The sequence below is a fragment of the Onychostoma macrolepis genome, chromosome 03 (genome assembly GCF_012432095.1).
Source record: "Onychostoma macrolepis isolate SWU-2019 chromosome 03, ASM1243209v1, whole genome shotgun sequence".
Classification (NCBI taxonomy): Eukaryota; Metazoa; Chordata; class Actinopteri; order Cypriniformes; family Cyprinidae; genus Onychostoma; species Onychostoma macrolepis.
The window spans coordinates 35434568-35456982 of NC_081157.1; the positions used below are offsets into that span (position 1 = coordinate 35434568).

The following is a 22415-nucleotide window of genomic DNA, read 5'->3' on the forward strand; positions in this document are numbered from 1 at the left end:
GGGCTGTGGAGAAAAAGAACTGGACTGTTGCTTAGTGGTCCAAAGTCCTCTTTTCAGGTAAAAGTAAATTTTGCATTTCATTTGGAAATCAATTCATTTGGAGAGGCACAGAATCCAACCTGCTTCCGAAGTCACTGATGATTTGGGGCGCTGCGACATCTACTGGTGTTGGTCCATTGTGTTTTATCAAGTCCAAAGTCAATGTAGCCGTCTACCAGGGGATTTTAGACTACTTCACACTTCCATCTGCTGACAAGTTTTATGGAGATGCTGCTATCCTTTTCCAGCAGGACTTTAGCACCTGCCCACAATGGCAAAACCACTTCCAAATGGTTTGCTGACCGTGATATTACTGTGCTTGATTGGCCAGCCAACATGCCTGACCTGAACCCCATATGAAATCTATGGGATATTTTCAAGAGAAAGATGAGAAACAGTTGATCCAACAATCCAGACAAGCTGAAGGCTCAATAATGCCTCAGCAGTGCAACAGGCTGGTCGCTTCCATGCCACACTTCACTGATGCTGGAAATTGTGCTAAAGGAGCCCTGACCAAGTATCGAGTGCATAAATGAACATACTTTATAGAACTTGAACTTTTCTGTTTTGCAAATCCTTTTTTGATTGATCTTAGGAAATATTCTAATATTTTGGATTTTGGGATTTTTGACTTTCATATAGCTGTAAACTCTAATCATCAAAATTCATCAAAACCTTTTTAAATATTTTACATGTAATTAATCTAGAATATATGAAAGTTTCACTTTTTGAAATGTCACAAAAAAAGAACTTTCAATATTCAAATTTTTTTAGATGCACCAGTGCTCTCCAACAAAACTTTCTCCATTACACAATCTGAAAGATCAACTAACTTTTCTAAATGATTGATTAGTATGTCTATCATAAAACACTGCACTTTAAATCTAAGAGGACAAGAAATGAGAGCTTATTTTCATCAGAATTCATTCTGAAGTCACTAGTTATTTTTTTATAAGAGCAGTTTCACGTTAAATTCAAAAACCAGAATTAAACTCCCCCATAATATATAGGTTATATAGATACCTGGGCCAGGACACTACTGTCCTGTGAACCGCCTCTTGATAAATTACTTGTAATGAAAATAGTACCAATGTGATATTATACCTTTAGTGTTTGGTCCCAAGGATTTTAATATAATAATAGTAGAAGAAAATGTTTAAAAACAATAAGGGCTGTGCACTTTTGTCCAAATACAAATACAAGCTTGTAAGCACAAAATGGCTATGGATTAAATTTTGATCCTGACAAGATGCAGTTCTTGAAATTATTTTTTCTTCTTTAAAGCTGTTGAATTTAATGTTTGAGTCTCTGTAACCATATAAATGTATTCTTCTTGGTTTCTAGTGAATTTGCAGCAGCCCAGTATTGATCCTGATGGATGGTTTCACGTGGGGCCTCAGGGGCCAGTGATCACCAGGGGCCACAGTTTCACTATCATCTGTTCAATTCAATCTCAGTATCCTGGAGGCTCTTTTCACCTGTTCAGAGGATCAAACATCACTAGGACTGAGTCAGCTGTCAGTCACTCTGCCTCCTTCTTCTTTCCTGAGGCAGATTATTTGCACGAGGGAAACTACAGCTGTGTTTATGAAGTCAGTGTCTCCTCACGCTCCTTCCGTTCATCTGCCTCTGAACTGCTGCTCATCACTATCACAGGTACTGATGTGTAAGAGTCTAAAAACAAGCTGCACTGCTGGTAATGAAAGTTTAACTCAAACACGTGTGTCTCTCAGCCTCCCTGCTTCCTGTCATTGGTGCTGCAGTGTCAGCTGTGCTGCTCTTATTGTCTGTCCTCATAATCATCCTCCTGCTGAAGAGAAGACAAAGGCAAAGGAACAAGGAAACGCATTTAAAGTGCTGTTTTAGGAAAGGTAATGGTTTTCATTCTATAGAATTCAGATGATGTCTTATAAAACTGTTTCTTCCAAAGTCACTGTCTTATATATGTATATTGTATATACACCTGTACACTTCAGAATTCTTCCGGCTGCTTCTGTCATGTCATCACTAAACACCAGTAACCCAGTGCCACTGGAAGCCATGCATGCTCATGCCATCACACTGCTCCACCATGTTTCACAGATGATGTTGTATGCTTTGGATTATGAGCTGTTCAAAGCCTTCTCCATACTTTTTTCTTCCCGTCTTTCTGGTACAGGTTGATATTAATTTCAGCCGTCAAAAGAATACTTTTCCAGAAGTGTTCTGATTTTTTTTTAGATGTCTAATCAGGCCTTGTTTGTACCTTGTGGTGAACCCTCTGTATTTGGGATTTGTGCTGGAAAAATGAGTCACAATTTTCTCCATTAAAAGACCTTCAAATGGTGTATGATTTGTTGGAATTGGATGAAAAATTACTGAGCTACACCTGTTTGAAGTCGATGGAGTCAGCAAACTCACTGTTTGAAGTCGATTGAGTCAGCAAACTCAATTGAGAGAACAACTGATTTCAAGTTTTCTGAAGGTTCACCTAAATTCACCTAGCAATATTACATCTTTTCCCCCACTTCTTCTCTTAATAATCGTTACTAGATTACCCTGCTGGAAAAACCAGCATAGACCAGCATCACCAGCAAGACCAGGCTGGTTGACCAGCATCACCAGCAAGACCATGCTGGTAGACCAGCATCACCAGCAAGACCAGCATGGTTGCTTGCGTTGGCCGCGAACGGCGGCTGGTGAGGGGGAGCCGCGGACGGCGGCTGGCTTACGTGAGCTGCGGCTGGCGGCTGGTGAGGGGGGGCCGCGGATGGCGGCTGGTGAGGGGGGGCCGCGGATGGCGGGCTAGTTCCGGCTCGGGCCCGGACGCTTCCCAGACACCGGTAAATAGCCTCTCTCCAACACAGTCCCGTGGTGTCTGGGAGCTCCATGGGATGGTGGAGATTGGCTCCGAGCCGGAAAAGGTGGAGGATGCCCGCGTCTTCCAGCGGCATTCCCCTCGCGAGCTCACAGAACTCGGCCGCATACTCATAGAAATGGAGATCCCGTTGGGCAAGGGCGAAGACCTGCGCGGCGACCTCCATCGCCGCGGGAAACAAAAAACAGGAACAAAAAAACTGACAAAAACGTGGAAAACACGGAAGAGGTTACTGTTTTGGGTCGGTTGTTCTGTCAGGGTCCTGCTGGAGCTAGGGAAACGCGGGGAACCAGGAGTTCTTCCAAACATAGACTTTATTGGAATCGCAGGAACACAGGAATGCAGGACACACAAATGACAATTAACAACCGACACGGAGACAGGGAAACACAGGGCTTATGAACACAAGGAAATCAAGGGAGGAGAACTGAAACAGGTGGGGAACAATCACACACGGCTGGGGACTAATAAACTAATGAACACGAAACTAGAACACAGACAGGAACGCCAAATACGGTCACAGGAGGAGGGGAAAACACAAGACAGGACTGACAATAGGTGAAAGATCTGGACTGCAGGCCAATTCAGTCAATTCAATTCTACTACAAAGCCATGCTGTTGTAATAGCTGCAGTATGTGGTTTTGCATTGTCCTGCTGAAATACACGTCATCTGTATGTTGCTCTAAAACCTTTATATACACCTTTCAGCATTCATAGTGCCTTCCAAAACATGCAATGACCATTCCGTATGCACTTATGCACCCCCATACCATCAGAGATTCTGGCTCTTGAACTGAATGCTGATGACACGCTCGAAGATCTCCCTCCTCTTTAGCCCGGAGGACACGGCGTCCATGGTTTCCAACAAGAATGTCAAATTTGGACTCGTCTGACCATAGAACACTTCCATTCCACAGTCCATTTTAAATGAGCCTTGGCCCACAGGACACGACGGCGCTTCTGGACCTTGTTCACATATGGCTTCCTTTTTGCATGATAGAGCTTTAGTTGGCATCTGCAGATGGCACGACGGATTGTGTTTACCCACAGTGGTTTTTGGAAGTATTCCTGGGCCCATTTAGTAATGTCAATGACAGAATCATGCCGATGAGTGATGCAGTGTCGTCTGAGGCCCGAAGACCACGGGCATCCAACAAATGTCTTCGGCCTTGTCCCTTACGATCAGAGAACTCTCCAGTTTCTCTGAATCTTTTGATGATGTTATGCACTGTAGATGATGAGATTTGCAAAGCCTTTGCAATTTGACGTTGAGGAACGTTGTTTTTAAAGTATTCCGCAATCTTTTTACGCACTCTTTCACAGATTAGAGAGCCTCTGCCCATCTTTACTTCTGAAAGACTCTGCCTCTCTAAGACATACCTTTTATAGCTAGTCATGTTTCAGACCTGATGTCAGTTAACTTAATTAGTTGCTAGATGTTCTCCCAGCTGAATCGTTTCAAAATTTCTTGCTTTTTCAGCCCTTTGTTGCCCCGTGCCAACTTTTTTGAGACCTGTAGCAGGCATCAAATTTGAAATGAGCTCACTTAATGAAAGTGTACAATTTCTCCATTTAAACATTTGTTATATTCTCTATGTTCTATTGTGAATAAAATAGGTATTAAAGAACTGTAATTCCTAAAAGTTTTCTCCAATTGTGATGAGAATAACCTCAAATTAAATCTCGGAGTATGCACTTTAAGTCCAACTGTAACTTGAACATGTTTTGGTCAACAGCTAAAATAATAAAAATTGTGCCAAATTTATATACTGTATGGATCTAACTGTATATATATTTTCCCCTTTAATTGTCCTTCATCTCAATGCAATCTCACTAGGTGAAGCTGCATCACATAGTAGCAAAAATGAAGAGGATGATGAGGCTGATTATGAAAATTTTGAACTTGATGAAAACATGGATCATGATGAATCTGAACAGGACTATATTAATGTGGACTCTGATCATTCTGAACAAGATTATGTCAATGTGCACTCAGATGATTCTGAGGATTGTGTCAATGTAAATATTACAGAGAAAAGTGTGGTAGATGAATCTGATGATAACATTTATGAAAGCTGTTGTGATTAATTATCGAGTGAACTACAAAAAAAAAAAAAAAAAGTACTACAAAAATGAAATATGGCAGTCTTGATCTGAATCAAGAAAAAAGTTCAGTTGGCAGTGTGATGAACAGAGAGACAACAGATTATTAAAATTTTGCAAAGGTATTGTGATGATTATGAGTGACCCCTAATACAATTAATTTATTCTGGGTACTGCAGTGTTTATCACAGCCTGCTGCACATGTTTTTGATCACATTAAGTAATAAGTGAAATAGAGAGGGAGCTTTCTTTATGTCAAACAGAATGTATTTGTTTATTCTTGCTGTATATTTATTAATTATGTAGGGGAATTTACAGTAAAGACCCTCAGACCAGGTGTGTTGAATGAAGAAGACCAGAAGTCAAGAGATTCGATCAAAAATGAAGAAAATTTACTGAAGATAGTTTGCAGTTTCATCAGCAGAAGTCAGCTTCAAGACTCGCAATCGAGTTCGTAGGCCGCTCTGCGTACATGTCAAAAACACCAGCAATTATACCCTAACAGAGGTTGCTAATTGTGTCAATGCATAAGTCATCAAAATTCTGATAGGTTCTAAAACCTAGATAAACTTACACAATCTCCACATATGGACGTAAACGCTTCAAACATATCTCCATCAGATTGGGCAGACGTCAGCGATCAGGGATCATACAAGATAGGTGTCTTCCGGACACCTATTTTTGGTCAGGATGGCGGCAGCTGACAGAGACAGTCTTCTAACACACAGAGAGAGAGCTACCAGCACACATACATACACACAGAGCACTTATCAGAACTTCAAGGCCGCCTTGCCTTCGTTACACACACACTATGAAGTCTTCATCTTAGAGAGTAGAAGTACAGCATAAAGCAGGATTCTTTAATATCTCATAAGCGCACATAAGGTTACACATTTCACTCTTGCCATAACTTGATTAATAGTCAAACAAGAAATAATATAAATAATTTCAATATGAAGCATAGGGCAGCTCGGCATCCACTCCTTCATTTAGGATTGCTTTGAAATTAAAATATTGGAAAAATGTACATTTACATTTATTAAGGAATTAAGGAATGCAACAAGCAATTTATCACAAGGAGGCAGGAGAAGTGCTAGCAATACAAAGTTTCAAACATTGTCCAGAACAGTACAAGCTAAAAGCAGGAGGGACAGGGAAAGGAGGGTTCAGCTAAAAGAGCATTGAAGTTCAGCTAAAAGAGCATTGAAATAGTCCAGACTAGACATCACAAGGACCTGGAGAAGAAGTTGCACAGCCTGCTCAGTTAGGAAGAGCCTAATCATCCTGATGTTGTGCAATGCAAACCTGTATTTGAAGGACGGCTGGTCATCAAAGATTACCCCAAATTTCTGGCTGATCTCGTTGGGATTTTTGTTGATGATCCTAGCCGTATGGTGAAATTGTGCTGTAACGTTGGAGTGGCTGGGAGGACGGGAAACCCTGTCTTTGCTAGATTGAGCTGCACCACTTTTGGTACACTTACACAGAAAAGTTATAATAAGGATGTACAGTATTATAGGTACGGGAAAAAAGTGTTATAGCATATATGAGTCAAATGTTGTAAAATTAAGAAACTCAATATGGTGTTACAGTAAGTGTTTTTCCATTCTCAATTGTTTATTGCTAGTTTTAAGCCTGTGGTCGAAAGCCCTCAGTGGGCCATGGAGGTACTGCGGGGGGACTGTACATAATGATTTGAAATTGTCAGAGCTAAATAACTTGATTATTACGATATCAAGGTCTTTATTTAGCAAAGTGAAAAAAAGTTAATTATTAAGTAAATTGTAGTTTTGAATCTTGTGTATCTTGCAAGTGTTACGGGTTTTGTTTTGGTTTTGTTGTTGTTCCTTTCTATTTTTACAGGTTAATTGGATCCACCTGTTATCAATCACAAACTGGATATTTAAAGAGACCTGCTGGGTCCTTTGTGAAGACCCTCCTGCATTTGAGCTTGGCTGGACCTTTTGCCATTTTGTCAAGTTTAGTTTAATTCTGTTAATTGTGTGATTCTTTATTATTGTTTATTTTTCTTCTTTTTTGAACCCCAAAGTTAATAAATATCTGAATCTTGGACTCAGTACCCTTTGTATTTTGTTGCTTCCTTGATCCGGGATGTAACAAGTAATAACTAGCTTTAAGTTTGTTAAGTTTGAAACTTCTGCAAACAAAATTGTAAGAATTTGGACACATTGATGGATAGTGGAAGAGGAAAACAAATTTTTGAAGAAAAAAAAAATTGTATGATGAAAAACACTCGAAAGTTAAAAAGAACATAATAGAGATTGATGTCTTCAGGTAACAAGATGTACACATTGTATTAGTAATCCATCATTACAAGGAACACTGGTCTGTTACTGCCATCTTGTGGCACAAGTGGTCATAAGCATCAGAACTAAAGGGGAGACTGAAGGCGATTGTAATTATACACATACACACACGTTTGTTTTTGTGAATTGTGGGGACATTCTATAGGCATAATGGTTTTATACTGTACAAACCGTATTTTCTATCGCCCTACACCTAAACCTACCCCTTACAGGAAACTTTGTGCATTTTTACTATTTATATATATATATCTCTGTCATAACAACTCTTAGAGGGTTTAGCATAGTAATGTACACGACTATGCGTTTGGTCTTGTCAGAATAGATATGCTCTGCTTTGTATCTCCAATACATCCACAAACATGCTGCTGTGAGCATGTAAGAAATACTGCTCCAACACATATAACATATGAAATAAAAAAAAATTTAAAAGCAGGAGACACAGAAATGGACAATGCAATACAGAAATGGACAATAAGAATATAAACTGCTGCATCAGCAGACATGAACACATCCACACACATGAAGAAAATGAAAACAGGACAGTATATAGTGACGGGAGGAGCCAACGACAGACACAGCGGGTGTGGCGTCAGGCCTCGGAGAGGCTTTTATTAAACAAAAAAAAAAAATCAATAAAATAAAGTGTCCAGGGGGAAGAAGTGTCCAAACGAAACAGGGAATCTGGTGTCCTCGTTGTGCTGCGGGGCTCGTGAAGGAGGGCAGTGTTCTGGAAGGGAAGGGTCCAGGCAAGGGGCGGAGTCTGGTGGCCGCACGCGTTCCCGCTCTGGTCCGGGGCACGAGGGGCGGCGGCTCTTCCTTTTCCCTCCGCGGCCTTTGGCGGGACTTTCGACGGGCCAGGAGTGTAGGGAGTGTTCAGGTGAACTGGAGACTGTAAGTGAGTGGGAATATGAATGTGTGTGATGGACTGGCCATCTGTCCTGCCTATGACCCAGGAAAGGTTCCAGCCTCGTGACCCTACACTCTCAGAAATAAAGGTACAAAAGCTGTCACTGGGGTGGTACCTTTACAAAAAAGGTACACTTTTGTACCCAGTAAGTTCAAATATGTACACTTTAAGTACTAATATGTATCTTTAAGGTACCAAAATGGACCTTTTAGGTACAAACATGTACCTTTTGAAAAGGTACCGCCCCAGTGACCGCTTTTGTACCTTTATTTCTGAGTGTAGGGTCACGAGGCTGGAACCTTTCCTGGGTCATAGGCAGGACAAGCTCCTGGACAGATGGCCAGTCCATCACACACATTCATATTCCCACTCACTTACAGTCTCCAGTTCACCTGAACACTCCCTACACTCAAGTGTTAGGGAAAATGTATGGAATAGACGGATGTGATAGTTGTACTCCTCCCTCTCTCTGCCACTCTTTTTTCTCCCACCAATGTGTCTTCCCTGATCCATGTTTCCAAACAAAATCATTCCAAAGCCATCCCTTTATCAAAAGATAACCGAAAAAGAAAGAAAGAAAGAAAGAAAGAAGGAAGGAGAAGAAAAGACTAAAAATAGGACATTTGGCTTGCCTTTCGGCTGAAATTGCATTTAGTTGAGTTTGGAATAATTATTATTCAATTTCAATATTATTGCATTTGCGACTGAAAACTACTGCGTGCGACTATGAAAAAATATTTAGGAACAGCTGTGCGACTGACCCGATCAGCATATTTGTGTTTGCGCTGAGGGAGCTTCAGAGGTTTCTAAGGTACTTACATGTTTTTGCAGTGTTGAGTAATGTATCACAGACGTATCCTCTCATTATAACAAACAAAGTGCAGACAGAGTGTAAATAAGAGATTCACTGTGCAGTCTAGAGAGCTGCATTGATTATAATGGAGTTTTGTGAGATCGGATGAACAAAGGAGAGTGACAGCTCTCATTTCTGAATGAATGTTGTAAACCATACCACTGTTGTAAACCATACAGGCAATTTTTATGGGACGCATCCTTGCCAGGATTTCTATATTGCCTAAAATATCCAGGTTTTGGCTGTTTGCACTGTGCAGGTAGACTGTGTGACATTCATTAGAGCTATAAAGAGCAGAGCAGACGGCTCCTTATGCTTTCGAATCGCTCTCGCGCCTACCTTGGTGTCTTTTTTGATCGGTGTGCAGCAATGCTTCAAGTCACAGGAAAGAACAAACACGTGCGCATATTTGCATCGCTTTGATAGTTTTCTGTAGATCTCACCTTCTCACGCACAGCGCCACGATTGGTCGATTATGTACAATACCTGCATGTTATTGGTCAAACTACTTTGGATGATTTATGTAACCCGGTAGAATAATTTAACAAGTTTACATTTTAATATGTATTGTATGTAGTCACTAATGTATAGGGCTGTAAGTATATGTTTAAGTTGATGGGGTATTTATTTATTTATTTTTTTTTTTTGTATTTTGTCCTTCCTGTATAGCCAATCAGGTTCATTTGTCCCTGTGGTTGTCCAATCAGTGCTCTAACTTAAGGTGAAGGGGGCGGGAATAAGGGGGAAAAAACAGGTTATCGGAGGAGGAGGAGAAGAGCGTGTGATCATCTTGTCAAATTGTTACACAGAAATATAGCATACATAATGCTGTAATGTGTTACAATAGTTTCTGTAGTTAGTGTGTTGTCAAAACGAGAACGGAGAACTTATACTACAGAGAGGGGTAAGACGTATTTCTTCACGAAATATTCCTGGTTGTGTTTAATCCAGCCGCCATTTACTAATACAGCGAATGGACTATTTACAGAGACTGAACATTGTCTATCTAGCTCGGATGGATGGTTTGTTTGGTTGGCGGGTCGTCAGCTTGAGGATTCGTGGCTTTGCGTTTTTTTTTTTTTTTTTACCACAACGTACCACAGCATCAAACAGGCCTGCAACGTGAAAACTGAGTCTCTTATATTGAGTTAATTGAAGGGGGAGCTCCTATTCCCGGGTTATTATTTGGTTAAATAATCTTTAAAGGGTTAGTTCGCCCATTTAAGACATGAAGTTGTATGCAATCCTTACCAGCACTATAGTGCATACACACTGACCCACCCTTTAGTCACCTCCCAGGTCAGAGTTCTGGCCGCTGGAAGTTTTTCAAGATAGTACTCCCGGTTAGTTTCCGGGGCCTCAAAACTGTGCGTTTTTACGTGAAAAAAGTATTTGCGTTTCAAAGCTTGAATAATTTACATCACAAAAAACACGCCTGACAAAATTCATACCTCAGTTTTAATCGGCACTATTTTCTTTCCATTTCTATCAATCCGCTGCTGTCAGCGTCAACAGTGCGCACGCGTTCAGATCAGCTGTTGATAGCGCGACCGCTGACAACATGTCTGACTACGAAACTTCTGATGACGAAACCAATTTTAGCACAATGTCAGACGGAACAGATGATGATGAAAGTAATTTTCAGCTTGTTTACCGTACAGTTTAGACATTGGATCATAAAGTTAGTAAATAGAGCTTACCCGTGGTACTGGAACAGCAAAACTCTTTAAAATCATTTTTTTTATTTTTCCTCCTTGGTTGGGGATGTAATCGTCTTCGCTGGAGTGAGCACTGCACACACGGAAATCCTTGATTCTCGATATTTTAGCTCCGGCAGAGTAGCCGATGGCAACCAGCCAAAGCTGTCTCGTAGCTATATCCGAAACTGGAAAACGATGGAATCTGAATGGTGATCCCGGCACATTCTTGTGGTCACAGCCTGGGAATTTACAAGTTCGCACCATTGTTCATTTTCTACTTTTTATGTCGTTGTCATTCGATTGTGTAAACACTATGGAACAGCATCTGAACTAATGAGCTAACACATCTGAACGTGCGCACTGTTGACGTTGTGTTGTGAACTTTTATCTTCTACGAAGCAGAGACCAGGGGCCCGTACCATGATGGTGGCTGAACAAACTCAGGGTTACAGGATTAGTTTTGAGTTGACAAAACCAAACCAGTCCAATCCGGCTTTGTTGGTACCATGAAGCTGATCATCAACTTTCTCTGTCAACTCAGGATTGATCCTGAGTTAATGGAGCACATGCACATGAAAGTGTGACATCAGTAATGAGCAGCCAATCACATGCCTTAAAACTTTGATTCACTTCTTGTGAGAGAGCACGATCATGAAACGATCTGTCCACGAAAAAGAGGAAAACTTATCTTACCATATAAGTGCAAGTAAAAGTTTAAAGTTAGTTTACAGAGTTGATAATATTTATAGGTATAAAAACACTTAAAAACTAAGCTCATATGTAGTCATGTTTAAAACTATTGATTCTAAAAGTTATTAATATTGCATATTATCTATATGTTTACATTGATTTTAAATTAAAGCTTAATAATTACTATTAAACTAAGCTGGCTTGTGTAATGGATTAAGGGTATAATAATTATATAAATAATATAAAATAATTCTAAAAAATTATCTCTAAAAATCAGATGATTTTATCTTTAAAAATGTTTTACTATGTAGCGTCCTTTAATTTGGAGTAAGAGAAACTGGAGGAGTGGCTTTATTGCATCAGAGACGTGTCACTTTGCTTGATGCTGATTGGTCAAATATCGGTTTAAGATCTCTAAACCAGAACATAACCTGCCCCGGAGCAGGTTAGCTGTGGAGCGTAAGTTACTATGGCGATGAACACTGCTAAAAGCCAAGCCACTTTCATGGTACCTAAAACCCAGAGTTGGCGCAAACTAAACTGTAACTTACCTGGCTAGCCTGCTAAACCGGCTTCATGGTACAGGCCCCAGGAGACGTTGGGATATCTTTCATCCAGAAGTTACTCTTTATTGAGAACTCGCTGTGCGTCGCTGTAGCCATCCAAGTCTAACTAAAAGCAGTGATACATTGTAGTGTATATACATTTAGGGGGCAGTGCTTAGGAATGGAAACAAAGCACCTGGGTGACGACTTTAAACAAAGCATGCAAATGAGAAAGACAGACCCAATCAACAACACTCGATTGCATTGATAATCCAATCAGTCTAACGATTCAGGTCTGGGCCAGGGGGCTCCAAAAGCCATTTGCAGAACAAAAGATTCGAGTCTGGCTCATTTGGCTCATTTCACTTACAATAGGAGAACAGGAACTGGCAGGGACCTCTTGCATCTGATGTAGTGATCTGACTCATGTCACCATTTTTCACCTTAAATGCTAAATACAAGGTATATAACTTCTTCAGTTTGTACACTATTACATTGGAATCTAAATTAAACATTTAAATAAATTTGTAATCCCACAGTTGACAGCAGCGCGGATTGATAGAAATGGAAAGAAAATAGTGCAGATTAAAACTGAGGTATGAATTTTGTCAGGCATGTTTTTTGTGATGTAAATTAATCAAGCTTTGAAACGCAAATAATTTTTTCATGTAAAAACGCACAGTTTTGAGGCCCCGGAAACTAACCGGGAGTACTATCTTGAAAAACTTCCAGCGGCCAGAACTCTGACCAGGGAGGTGACTAAAGGGTGGGTCAGTGTGTATGCGCTATAGTGCTGGTAAGGATTGCATACAACTTCATGTCTTAAATGGGCGAACTAACCCTTTAAGTTTGGGAGAGCTTTGGGTACAGAAATTTAAAGGTGTATTCCTACCAAGAGTGAAAGAGGACCTGTTACAACAAAATGAATAAGTGAAATGTGGTGGTTGATATTTTGGGGAATTTATCTGTGAATTTGTGAAATTCCAATTGCTTATTTGCATAATTGTTGTTTTATGTTACATTTAACAAAACCCTGAAGCTCTTTTTTTTTTCTTTTTTTTTTAACATTTATTTCAGTAAATTGTCAATTTCAGTATCCTTGCGGGGTTTCTGTGTATAATTTCTAGTTAATACAAGAGGGTATATATTTAGACTGTGTATGTAGATACCAATTAGTTTAAGGAACCCAAGTAATGTAGTAACCAACAGAGTTACACAAAGATATACGTCAGTGAGTAACTAAGCTCACTACAAAAGGAAAAAAAATATCAAGTTTATTAATACAAACTCAGGGCCCTACCTTACACAGTTAGAAAGGAAAGGGTGAAAAGCGCTACATTTAGGCAATATTAATGCTGCCCTCACGTGCTATCAGAATTATCGTAAATACGAGTTTTCTCGGAATCGGAAAATAGACGTGAACGGCCTCTCAAGTCGTATTTACTACTGGGAAATTCTGAAATAATTTTGATACCAGAGTTTAGTTGGGTGGGTCATAAACTTTAAACATGGTGGAGGGAACAACCATTGCTGCTGTCAATGCTGTTCTCACAATAACTATCCCTTTGTTTTGTTGCGAAAGTAGTGTATTTATAGGCTAGATGTGAACGATCATTCGAAACATATTGTATGTTTTATAAGCAGTGAAATAAGCATGCATTTGACCGAAATTACAGAATTGTCAGCGAACTGCATGTATAGCGCGGTGAATGTTTATATGATTGTCAACCAATGGGATGCTACATTTTATTCTTTCCGACATTAAAGCACTTGAATACGACAAGCTCGTAATCACGACTTCATAAGTGGGAAATAGGATATTTCCGATAGCATGTGAAGGCAGCATAATATCCTGGCCAGGACGTGTCCCATATGAACGGCACATATGGCCACCCTATGTAATGGGATGGTGCCGCTTTGGGTGGGAGGTTCATTTGGTGTTGGGTGGATGGAGCTGATTTCCTGATTTTCCAAAATGCGTGGATTTCCTTCTACTTCCGTTTTCCTTCAGCGTGGTATGTAGGCTGCATGTTCTTGTGTCGCAAGAAAAACCTGATATGCGTTAAGCATTGAGTTCATATCAAACGACGTGAACCTGAATAAGACTGAAATCCTTTTCTAACTCAGGGCGTGGGGCTGAGGGTGTTCAATCATATTAAAGCACTTTAAGGTATGCTATTATACTGATTGATGTTGCCGCATTATTTTTATAGTGGCGGCATGTATTACAGTTTTTTTACAATCATTTTTGCACTAATAACAGAACCTTCATGTAATTTTTTCAAAACTCTAGACACAAAACTCAAAACAGTCATTATTTGTAACACAGGCTGTCCAATGGTCAAAAATTGCATATTGCGTTCATATCTGTAAAGAAGCCTTTGGTTCAAAATACTCATTTATTCGAAATATCAAAGGAACATTACTTTAAATCACCCACACACAAGATACCCATAGTTTCACTGTTTCGTTGATAGTACAATCATTAATATAGTTGTTCAAAACACACGATGCAGCTTTCATTATGATTCTACACATTCGTATATTATTGTAATGGACTAGAGAGACAAGTACAGACACATCATTAAACATTTGAAAATTATTGATGAAATGATCAACTCCCAACAGGTTTAAAATAAAAATAAAAAAAAACTTTAAGAAAATATTTGATTAGAAAAGTCACTGTTCCTCACTGCTCTTTCTATGTTTTTTTTTTAACGCTGTCTTGTGGATTTGGCCACAGGTTCTCATCCACATCATAATGGATGTTTTCATTAGTTAAACATCTTGGAAAAAAATCTTCCTGCATGGCAAATACAGGCCTGACATTGGTCTCCTGTGATGTCATTCATTGCACGCTTCATCTATGGCCTGGAGAAGAGAGACTTGTTTGTGAGGAGCCTATTGTAAACCCTCCACCTCCATGTGGAGAAATCCTCAGTCGGGTTACAGTAAGGAAAGGGGAGTATGGGGGTAAATATAAGGTGATAAACTGTGGATGGGTCTGAAACCATGATTGCTCTCAGTGCCGTTGCTAGGAATTCTGGGCCCTTTCCACTGATTTTGATATGGAGCCCCTCAAAATCACATTCAGCGGGGAGTGGTCGGGCACCCCAGCGAATATCGTTCTGGGCCCCTCTCAACCCCTCCTCCATGTCTCCATGGTCAGGGTAAAGCCTGCCTCATCCAAAAATATGAATGGTTTTCATCAGCCTCCAGCTCTATCACCCTCTAAAACAACATTTACTGTAGGAAAAACAAATACTGATAACAAGGAGAATATTTTTGGATTTTGTTTTTCCCAACAACAGGCATCTTGAAACTGATCATACTTGAACATACTCAGTCCTCAGTTGCTTCACTTTCATAATCTAAACATTTAATATTGTTCATCATTTTACATAAAAACTATGCTTCAAGAGTAATGCAACAGTTACTTAGCATTTTGAGCAGTTGTATCAACTGATTCTTCGATCATTGTAATGAAATGAATAGACACTCAATTAGATATAATGTGTGAGTTGCATTTTGAAATAGTAATACTTTGATGTTAAGTTGTCATTTTGAACCGGTGATTTTAGTTCAATGAACAAAAGATATTTGGTTTGTGTATCCAAGCATTTGGAAAAAGTGTTAAGTGTTTTCCCTGCTCGATCAATACAAATTCCAATTGTTAGTTCCTGTCTCCATTTCGGGGGATGTTGGTTGGTCTTAGGCTGAGTACTTAAGGAATTATTGCAAGAAGTTTGGCCCCAGGGCCTTCTGTAGTCGGAATGAGCCCATAGTTTGAAGTGTGTCCTCAGATAGAAACACTACTGAAGTATCATAGTGCTAGCCATAACCTCTGATTATTGTTTGAGCTTTAACTAAGTTGTTACATAGGTGACTGTAGGGGGCTAAACAGAACCACTATTTAAAAATGACAAGCATGAAGCGGTCTAATAAATAGTAAGTCATAAACTTTGACTAATGATCAGACTGGAGTGTTTATGACCGTACATGTACATCGGCCGGCGTGATACACCCTGAGTGACATAGATTTCTAATGAACAAGTAATAAAGTAAAGAGTTAACTAGAATAATCAATTGTCAGAAGAATAATAATTAGAAACAGATGAACCGATTTGCACTTCAACCTAAATTTGAGGTCATAATAAAATGGAGTCAGATTTTAATTTAACCTAAATTTAATAACTTTGCGCGCTGAAGAGACGGAACATGCAGGAAACCTTCATCCACCATTGGATACCTTCTTTGGGCCAAGTGTGTGGACCTTACAGCACGAAAGCAGATTTGAATTCAGCAGCTGATCATGTGATGCACTGAACATCACACCGGTGTGACCGTACGCTTCAGGGACCAGCCAAGACTGATCACACCGGTGTGATCGTACGCGTCAAAGGGTTAAAGGCTCATAGACCAAGACAAACAGTACATAGCTAGCCTCAGACAGTCATAAAGAAGGACCTTCCTTCAACAGTGCACAGACCACAAAGAGTAAGCTATCTGCTTACAACCCTAGCAGCTGGGGAGATAGCACTGTCTAGGCAAGGCTCAAGGAGACTGCTACTTAAAAACAATCGGAGCAATCGTTGAGCTAGCACATAGATGTCCTCAGATATACATAGATGATACATAGATATCAGCTACCAGAAGGGGGACAAACTGAAACTGTCCAGGCCACCAAGAGTGGGCTATCTACTCACAAACCTAGCAGGAGAGATAGCACTGTCTAGGCAGGGCTCAAGGAGACAGTTTAGCTCCAACTCTAATCAAATACACCTGATCCAGCAAATCAAGGTCTTTTGGATGACTAGAAACTTCCAAACAGGTTCGAGTTGGAGCTGGTTGGAGCTAAGCTCTGCAGAGCTGTGGTCCTCCGGGAATTGAGTTTGAGACCTCTGTTGTAAGGGGAGTCAGACCTGCTAGCACACAGTTATCCTCAAATAGCTGATTTCATGAAAGGGCTCACTGCAACTGCAAGCTAAAAACACAGCTAGCCTCATATAGCTGTATTTAAGTAGGCCCATGGAATGGAATCCTGAATCCATCATGGCCTTCATAAAAATATTAATTATAATATTTTTTGTGTGATCGTTAATCAACTTATTAACCTCCCAGATTGTTAGTTGAATGAATGAATGAAGCATTTATATAGCGCTTTTATTGTGTATTGCTATACACCCAAAGCGCTTTACAATCATGTGGGGAGTCTCTCCTCAACCACCACCAGTGTGCAGCATCCACTTGGATGATGCGACGGCAGCCACAGGACAACGGCGCCAGTGCGCTCACCACACACCAGCTACAGGTGGAGAGGAGAGAGAGTCATAGAGCCAATCAAGTGGATGGGGATTATTAGGAGGCCATGATTGATAAGGGCCAGTGGCGGGACTTTGGCCAGGACACCGGGGTTACACCCCTACTCTTTACGATGAGTATCATGGGATTTTTAATGACCACAGAGAGTCAGGACCTCGGTTTAACGTCTCATCCGAAAGACGGATTGAATAAGTTATTAGTTACCTTATAGTAGTATCTCCTAGTTGATTGAATAAAGTTATTAGTTACCTTATAGTAGTTAGACATCAAATGTATCTGAATATTTTTCTTGCTTGTAGTGAGGAGATGGAATGTGTAACAGTAATCTTTGACATGCTGAGTTCTGTCTTCTCTCAGGGTCACACTGCCAAGTCACAGAGGTCATCGGGACCTCCCATCTACGTGACCAACGAGTGATTACAACCCGAATTCCGGAAATGTTGGGACGTTTTTTTAAATTTGAATTAAATGAAAACTAAAATAATTTCCAATCACATGAGCCAATATTTTATTCACAATAGAACATAGATAACATAACAAATGTTTAAACTGAGAAAACTATTTTATGCACAAAATGAGCTCATTTCAAATTTGATGCCTGCTACAGGTCTCAAAATATTTGGGACGGGGGCATGTTCACCATGGGGTAGCATCTCCTCTTTTTTTCAAAACAGTTTGAAGACATCTGGGCATCGAGGTTATGAGTTTCTGGAGTTTTGGTGTTGGAATTTGGTCTCATTCTTGCCTGATAAACGTTTCCAGCTTCTGAAGAGTTCGTGGTTGTATTTGACGTATTTTTTGTTTAATGATGCGTCAAATGTCTTCTATAGGTGAAAGATCTGGGCCCGTATTCTTAAAGATTCTAAGAATCCTCTCAGAGAGCTCCTAATTTAGCTTAAAAATTTCTAACTAGGAGTCTTAGTTTAAAAGTGATTCAGGAGCAATCTGAGAGCAACTCTGAGCGAGTAAAAGGCAAAAACTTTTATCTTAGTGAGGAGGTGGGGCTGACCCCGTTGCTACACAGCAAAAATATGTTGGGAGATTTGTCACCATGGGTGTTAAAATTAACACTTTCCGGGTGAACATACAGGTCCATCTTTGCTAGTGTTAAAACAACACTGACGAAAGTGTTTATTATACCAACACTGTGTTAGTGTTTAATTTTAATCACTAAGGGTGGTAAGAAATTATTACTCGCAAGTATACACGTTTAACACTTTATGGTGATTAATCCTATACACCCAGTGTATTTATTTAATGTTGATTTAATGTAAATATTGTAAATACTTATTTTAAAATGGTAATGCAGATTAAAACATATACCTACACTGCAAATTTTAAAGAGTGAATTTAACTCCCTCAACTGGTGAACACTGCACCAATGTTCAGGTAAAAATATAAAAAAATAAACCCACAAAACAATACACTTTTACAATTATTAATTTTTAATTGAAACATTGTAAATCTTTTTCCCTGAGAACATTTTTTTCACATTCAATGTTTTCAATGCATGTAAAGAACATGTTTTTACAACAATTAAAACATCATAATGTCAAAGCAAATCAGTGCAAAGGCACAAAATACATATTCTTATTTGGTCCATATGTACACTTAATGTCACAAGGTTTATAATGCTTACATTTATCAGCTTAAACAACAGCATCCCATTCATTAGCATCCAGGCAGAATGCATGTTAATGCTCACTGAACAAAGTCTCTGCTAATGGTGTTTGGACCTTCTTGTAAAGAGTAGTTTTCAGCAAGACGAGATGTGTTTCTCTGCCGTTTTCAGCCAAGCAAGATACTCAACTCCCACTTGCAGCATCACAAAAGTGCTCCTGTAAAATAGGAGAAAAAACAAAAAGGATTATTTCACATCCATTTATCAGATGAAATGTCAGGGACAAGTATCACTTACAATATAAGAATAGTTAACCCAAAACTGAAAATTCTGTCATTTATTTATACTCATGTGCTTCCACACCTGTAGGACCTTCTGTCTTCAGAGGAACACAAAAAAATAGATATTTTGAATAATCAACAAAATAAACTGTCATACATGGCATCTGTGGAAAGGCATGAGTATAAGTAAACATTTACTGTTCACTTATAGTTGGACGACTACTCCTACCAAAATGGTTGCACATAAATGGGACAGTACATAAATAAATTACAATACAAGCATACCAAAAACTTACATTTGATGCGTTTTTATGAAACATTTTTAGAAGGAGATCAGACTCTTTATTATTATTGTTTAATAATCAAAAAAATTAAGCATGACAATCAATCTTAAAATATGCAATTGTGGCTTACGAGCCGGCTTACCCATGTCTCTGGTATGTGTCCTAACAAAGCTCTTCTCATTCCACTTAATGTATTGGTGGCTTCATACTCTTCAAGCACATCATCTCCTTTCGATTTTTCTGTTAAACCAGCATGAACCATCTGTAACAATATTAAAGGAACAGTTAACTTAAAATTGTAATTCCAAACCTATAGGATTCACATTTGCTGAACACAAAACATGTTCATGCTTTTAAAAAAAAGATAATAAAGTGTCTAAAGTAGTTTATGCGACTCATGTGCCATATTTCAAGACTTGTGAGGGCACAAAATCACTTTGAATGACTAACAATTTAACTCACTCAGTGTTTTCCTTGAGAAGACCAACTTCCCTCTCTGCTCCGCATCTCCAGTGAAAGAAAATGTCTCTCTGAGAAAGGTTTATAGCACACAACACATAAATATCGCTATTAATCAATATGTGATGTAATATAATACAAATTTTAAATGAGGTAAAACACTTACTTCTTATGTTTCCCCTGTTAAAAGTGGCTTCCGCGTCAGTGCATAGCCATTCAAATGCATCTGTGAGAAACGTTTAGGCTCGTTTAGGCGCGCACAGCATACAAATATCGTCATAAAGTAATGTTATTTTATAAAATACAAAATGTAAATGAGGTTAAACACTTACGTTCCGTGTTTTCCATGATAAAACCAATTTCCTGAGGAAAAGTTTAGGAGTGCACATCACACAAATATCGCTATAAATCAATATGATGTTGTGAAATGCATATAACTTAAATGAGATAAAACACTTAACTTTCGGCGTTTCCCTTTTAAAAAGAAACGTCCTCGTCTGGTCCGCCTCGCGAGTGGAAGAATGTCTTTAAAAAAAAAAGTTTAGGCGCACACACCTCATAAATATCGCTATAAAACGATATGATATTACAATACACATATTGTGATTAAGATTAAACACTTAATTTCGCTGTTTTCCGTCCTCATATGCTCCGCATCGCGAGTCTAAGAAAATGGCGTCTGTGAAAAATATTCCAGATGGGTCAAGCGCGCACACGAGCAAATGTCCCGGATGTGACTAATAACACTCAACAGTGTGTTATAAGAGTTTATCTGCATATTTACACCGGCCAGAGAGCGCTGTTTACACTAGCTAGTGTTAATCCCCTAAAGTTCAACACCACAACTTTAACACTTTACTCTAAAAATCCTTAAAACTAGGATTTCAACACTGGAGATTTTGCTGTGTAGCGATGACACAGTCTTTTCAAGACTGCGATTGGTTAGTTGTCCAAGAAGGAAATAAAAGAGTGTTTTTAAGAGTAGGGTTTATTTTAAACTTTCACAATTACAGGCGTAATTCTTCCTGTTTTACCGTACTCTCTCTCTCTCTCTCTCTCTCTCACTCACACTCACAAACACACACATTATATATGTACATATATTCTTTATTTACCATGCTGTCATACTTAATGTATTTTATAGGAAATGAACAGCGACACAATAAGGTTCTGAAAGTGCTGTCAGGTGCAGACCCAAATCATCACTGCTGCATAGTTGCATTTTTTCCAGTTGCCAAATATGTTAATGTTTGACTTCAAAACTTTCAAGTTTATAACTGACCAACTTCTAAAAACTAATTTATAGTTGTCTTTGTAAAGAAATATGTCGCTTTGGAGCCGCTGCTGTGACGCTGAACAAACGCTTCCAGTGAATACTCTGGTGAGTCTGCAGCTGCAGTGACGCTGTAGTTACGCTGACGCGCTGCTCACGCTTGCGGTGTGAAACGGGCGTTAAGAACATATTATTTCACTGTATTATGCCACTGTCTTCACAAGGAATATATATATATATATATATATATATTATTATTATTTTATTTTATTTTTTACCCTGTTGTTTTATGTTCAAGACTTTTTAATGCAGCCTACACTAATCCATAATGGTCAGTAAGCTAAAAGAAAAAGCCTGCACTGACAACGAAAATTAGAAGGTAGTAAATATTTGGGTGGTGTAATATTATAATACAATGTCATTAATCAATATATTAGGATAACCCATGTTATTTAAATGACTAAAATAGCCAATAGACAATTGATTTTAATTAATGGTTGTACACTTTCACCCTTATAGTTGTGCCCGGTTGGAGCCCTGTGGTTTGTTGTTAATGTTTTATTTTTCTTTTGTGTGTGTGTTTTTTTTTTTTTTTTTTTGAATGAGGTCGGTATTGGTGTTTCGGATATTCATTCTTTTATGTTAAGATTGGTATCTGTGAATTGTAATAAAACTGCTTGTACAAGCGCTAAAGCTTTCACCACAGTTTGTGGCCAGTTATTATCCCTCCCTGATTTGGTGGGTTACATATAACTCGTTTAGTATTGAAAGGATTTTCATATGTTATGTACGTACTGTATTTTCTCTTTGTTTTATACATACTGTAATATTTGTTTGTTATTATTGCAATAAAAAAAACTGTGATATGAAAAGGCCAAATTCGGTATAGTTTATAAAAATATATAGGCCTACTATGTATGTACAGGTAAGCAGATGAACCCAGAACATGAATGCAACACGCTGAATTTAATTTTCTCTCATTGCAATATAAAAACATTTAATATGGTGCAATGGAGGAAGACTGTGCTAAAGACCAAATTAATAAATAAAGACTGAATTCGGTATACAGTTTGTTAATAAAATATAATACGTGGCAAGCAGCTGAGCCCAGAATATATATGCAAACATGCTAAATTACATGTTAAGCATTTTA

At 38.9% G+C, this 22415-nt stretch overlaps 1 protein-coding gene and 1 long non-coding RNA gene across 2 annotated transcripts in view; one reads left to right on the top strand and one right to left on the bottom strand.

The window, feature by feature from the left end:
* Positions 1 to 17761, top strand: part of LOC131535396 (uncharacterized) — a gene marked incomplete at its 5' end in the record, with an annotated part of 33340 nt that extends 15579 nt beyond the window's left edge. The window contains 4 exons of the mRNA XM_058768214.1: positions 1384 to 1695; positions 1773 to 1910; positions 4735 to 4916; positions 17702 to 17761. Coding sequence (XP_058624197.1) covers positions 1384 to 1695; positions 1773 to 1910; positions 4735 to 4916; positions 17702 to 17761 — 692 coding nt within the window. The remainder of the gene's footprint in view (positions 1 to 1383; positions 1696 to 1772; positions 1911 to 4734; positions 4917 to 17701) is intronic.
* Positions 17762 to 18818: 1057 nt separating this feature from the next.
* Positions 18819 to 20800, bottom strand: LOC131536888 (uncharacterized). The gene is made up of 5 exons (XR_009270114.1): positions 20322 to 20800; positions 20156 to 20215; positions 19993 to 20060; positions 19673 to 19792; positions 18819 to 19182 (listed from the first exon to the last, which is right to left on the bottom strand). It is a non-coding gene; the product is annotated as an uncharacterized LOC131536888 (long non-coding RNA).
* Positions 20801 to 22415: the final 1615 nt, after the last annotated feature.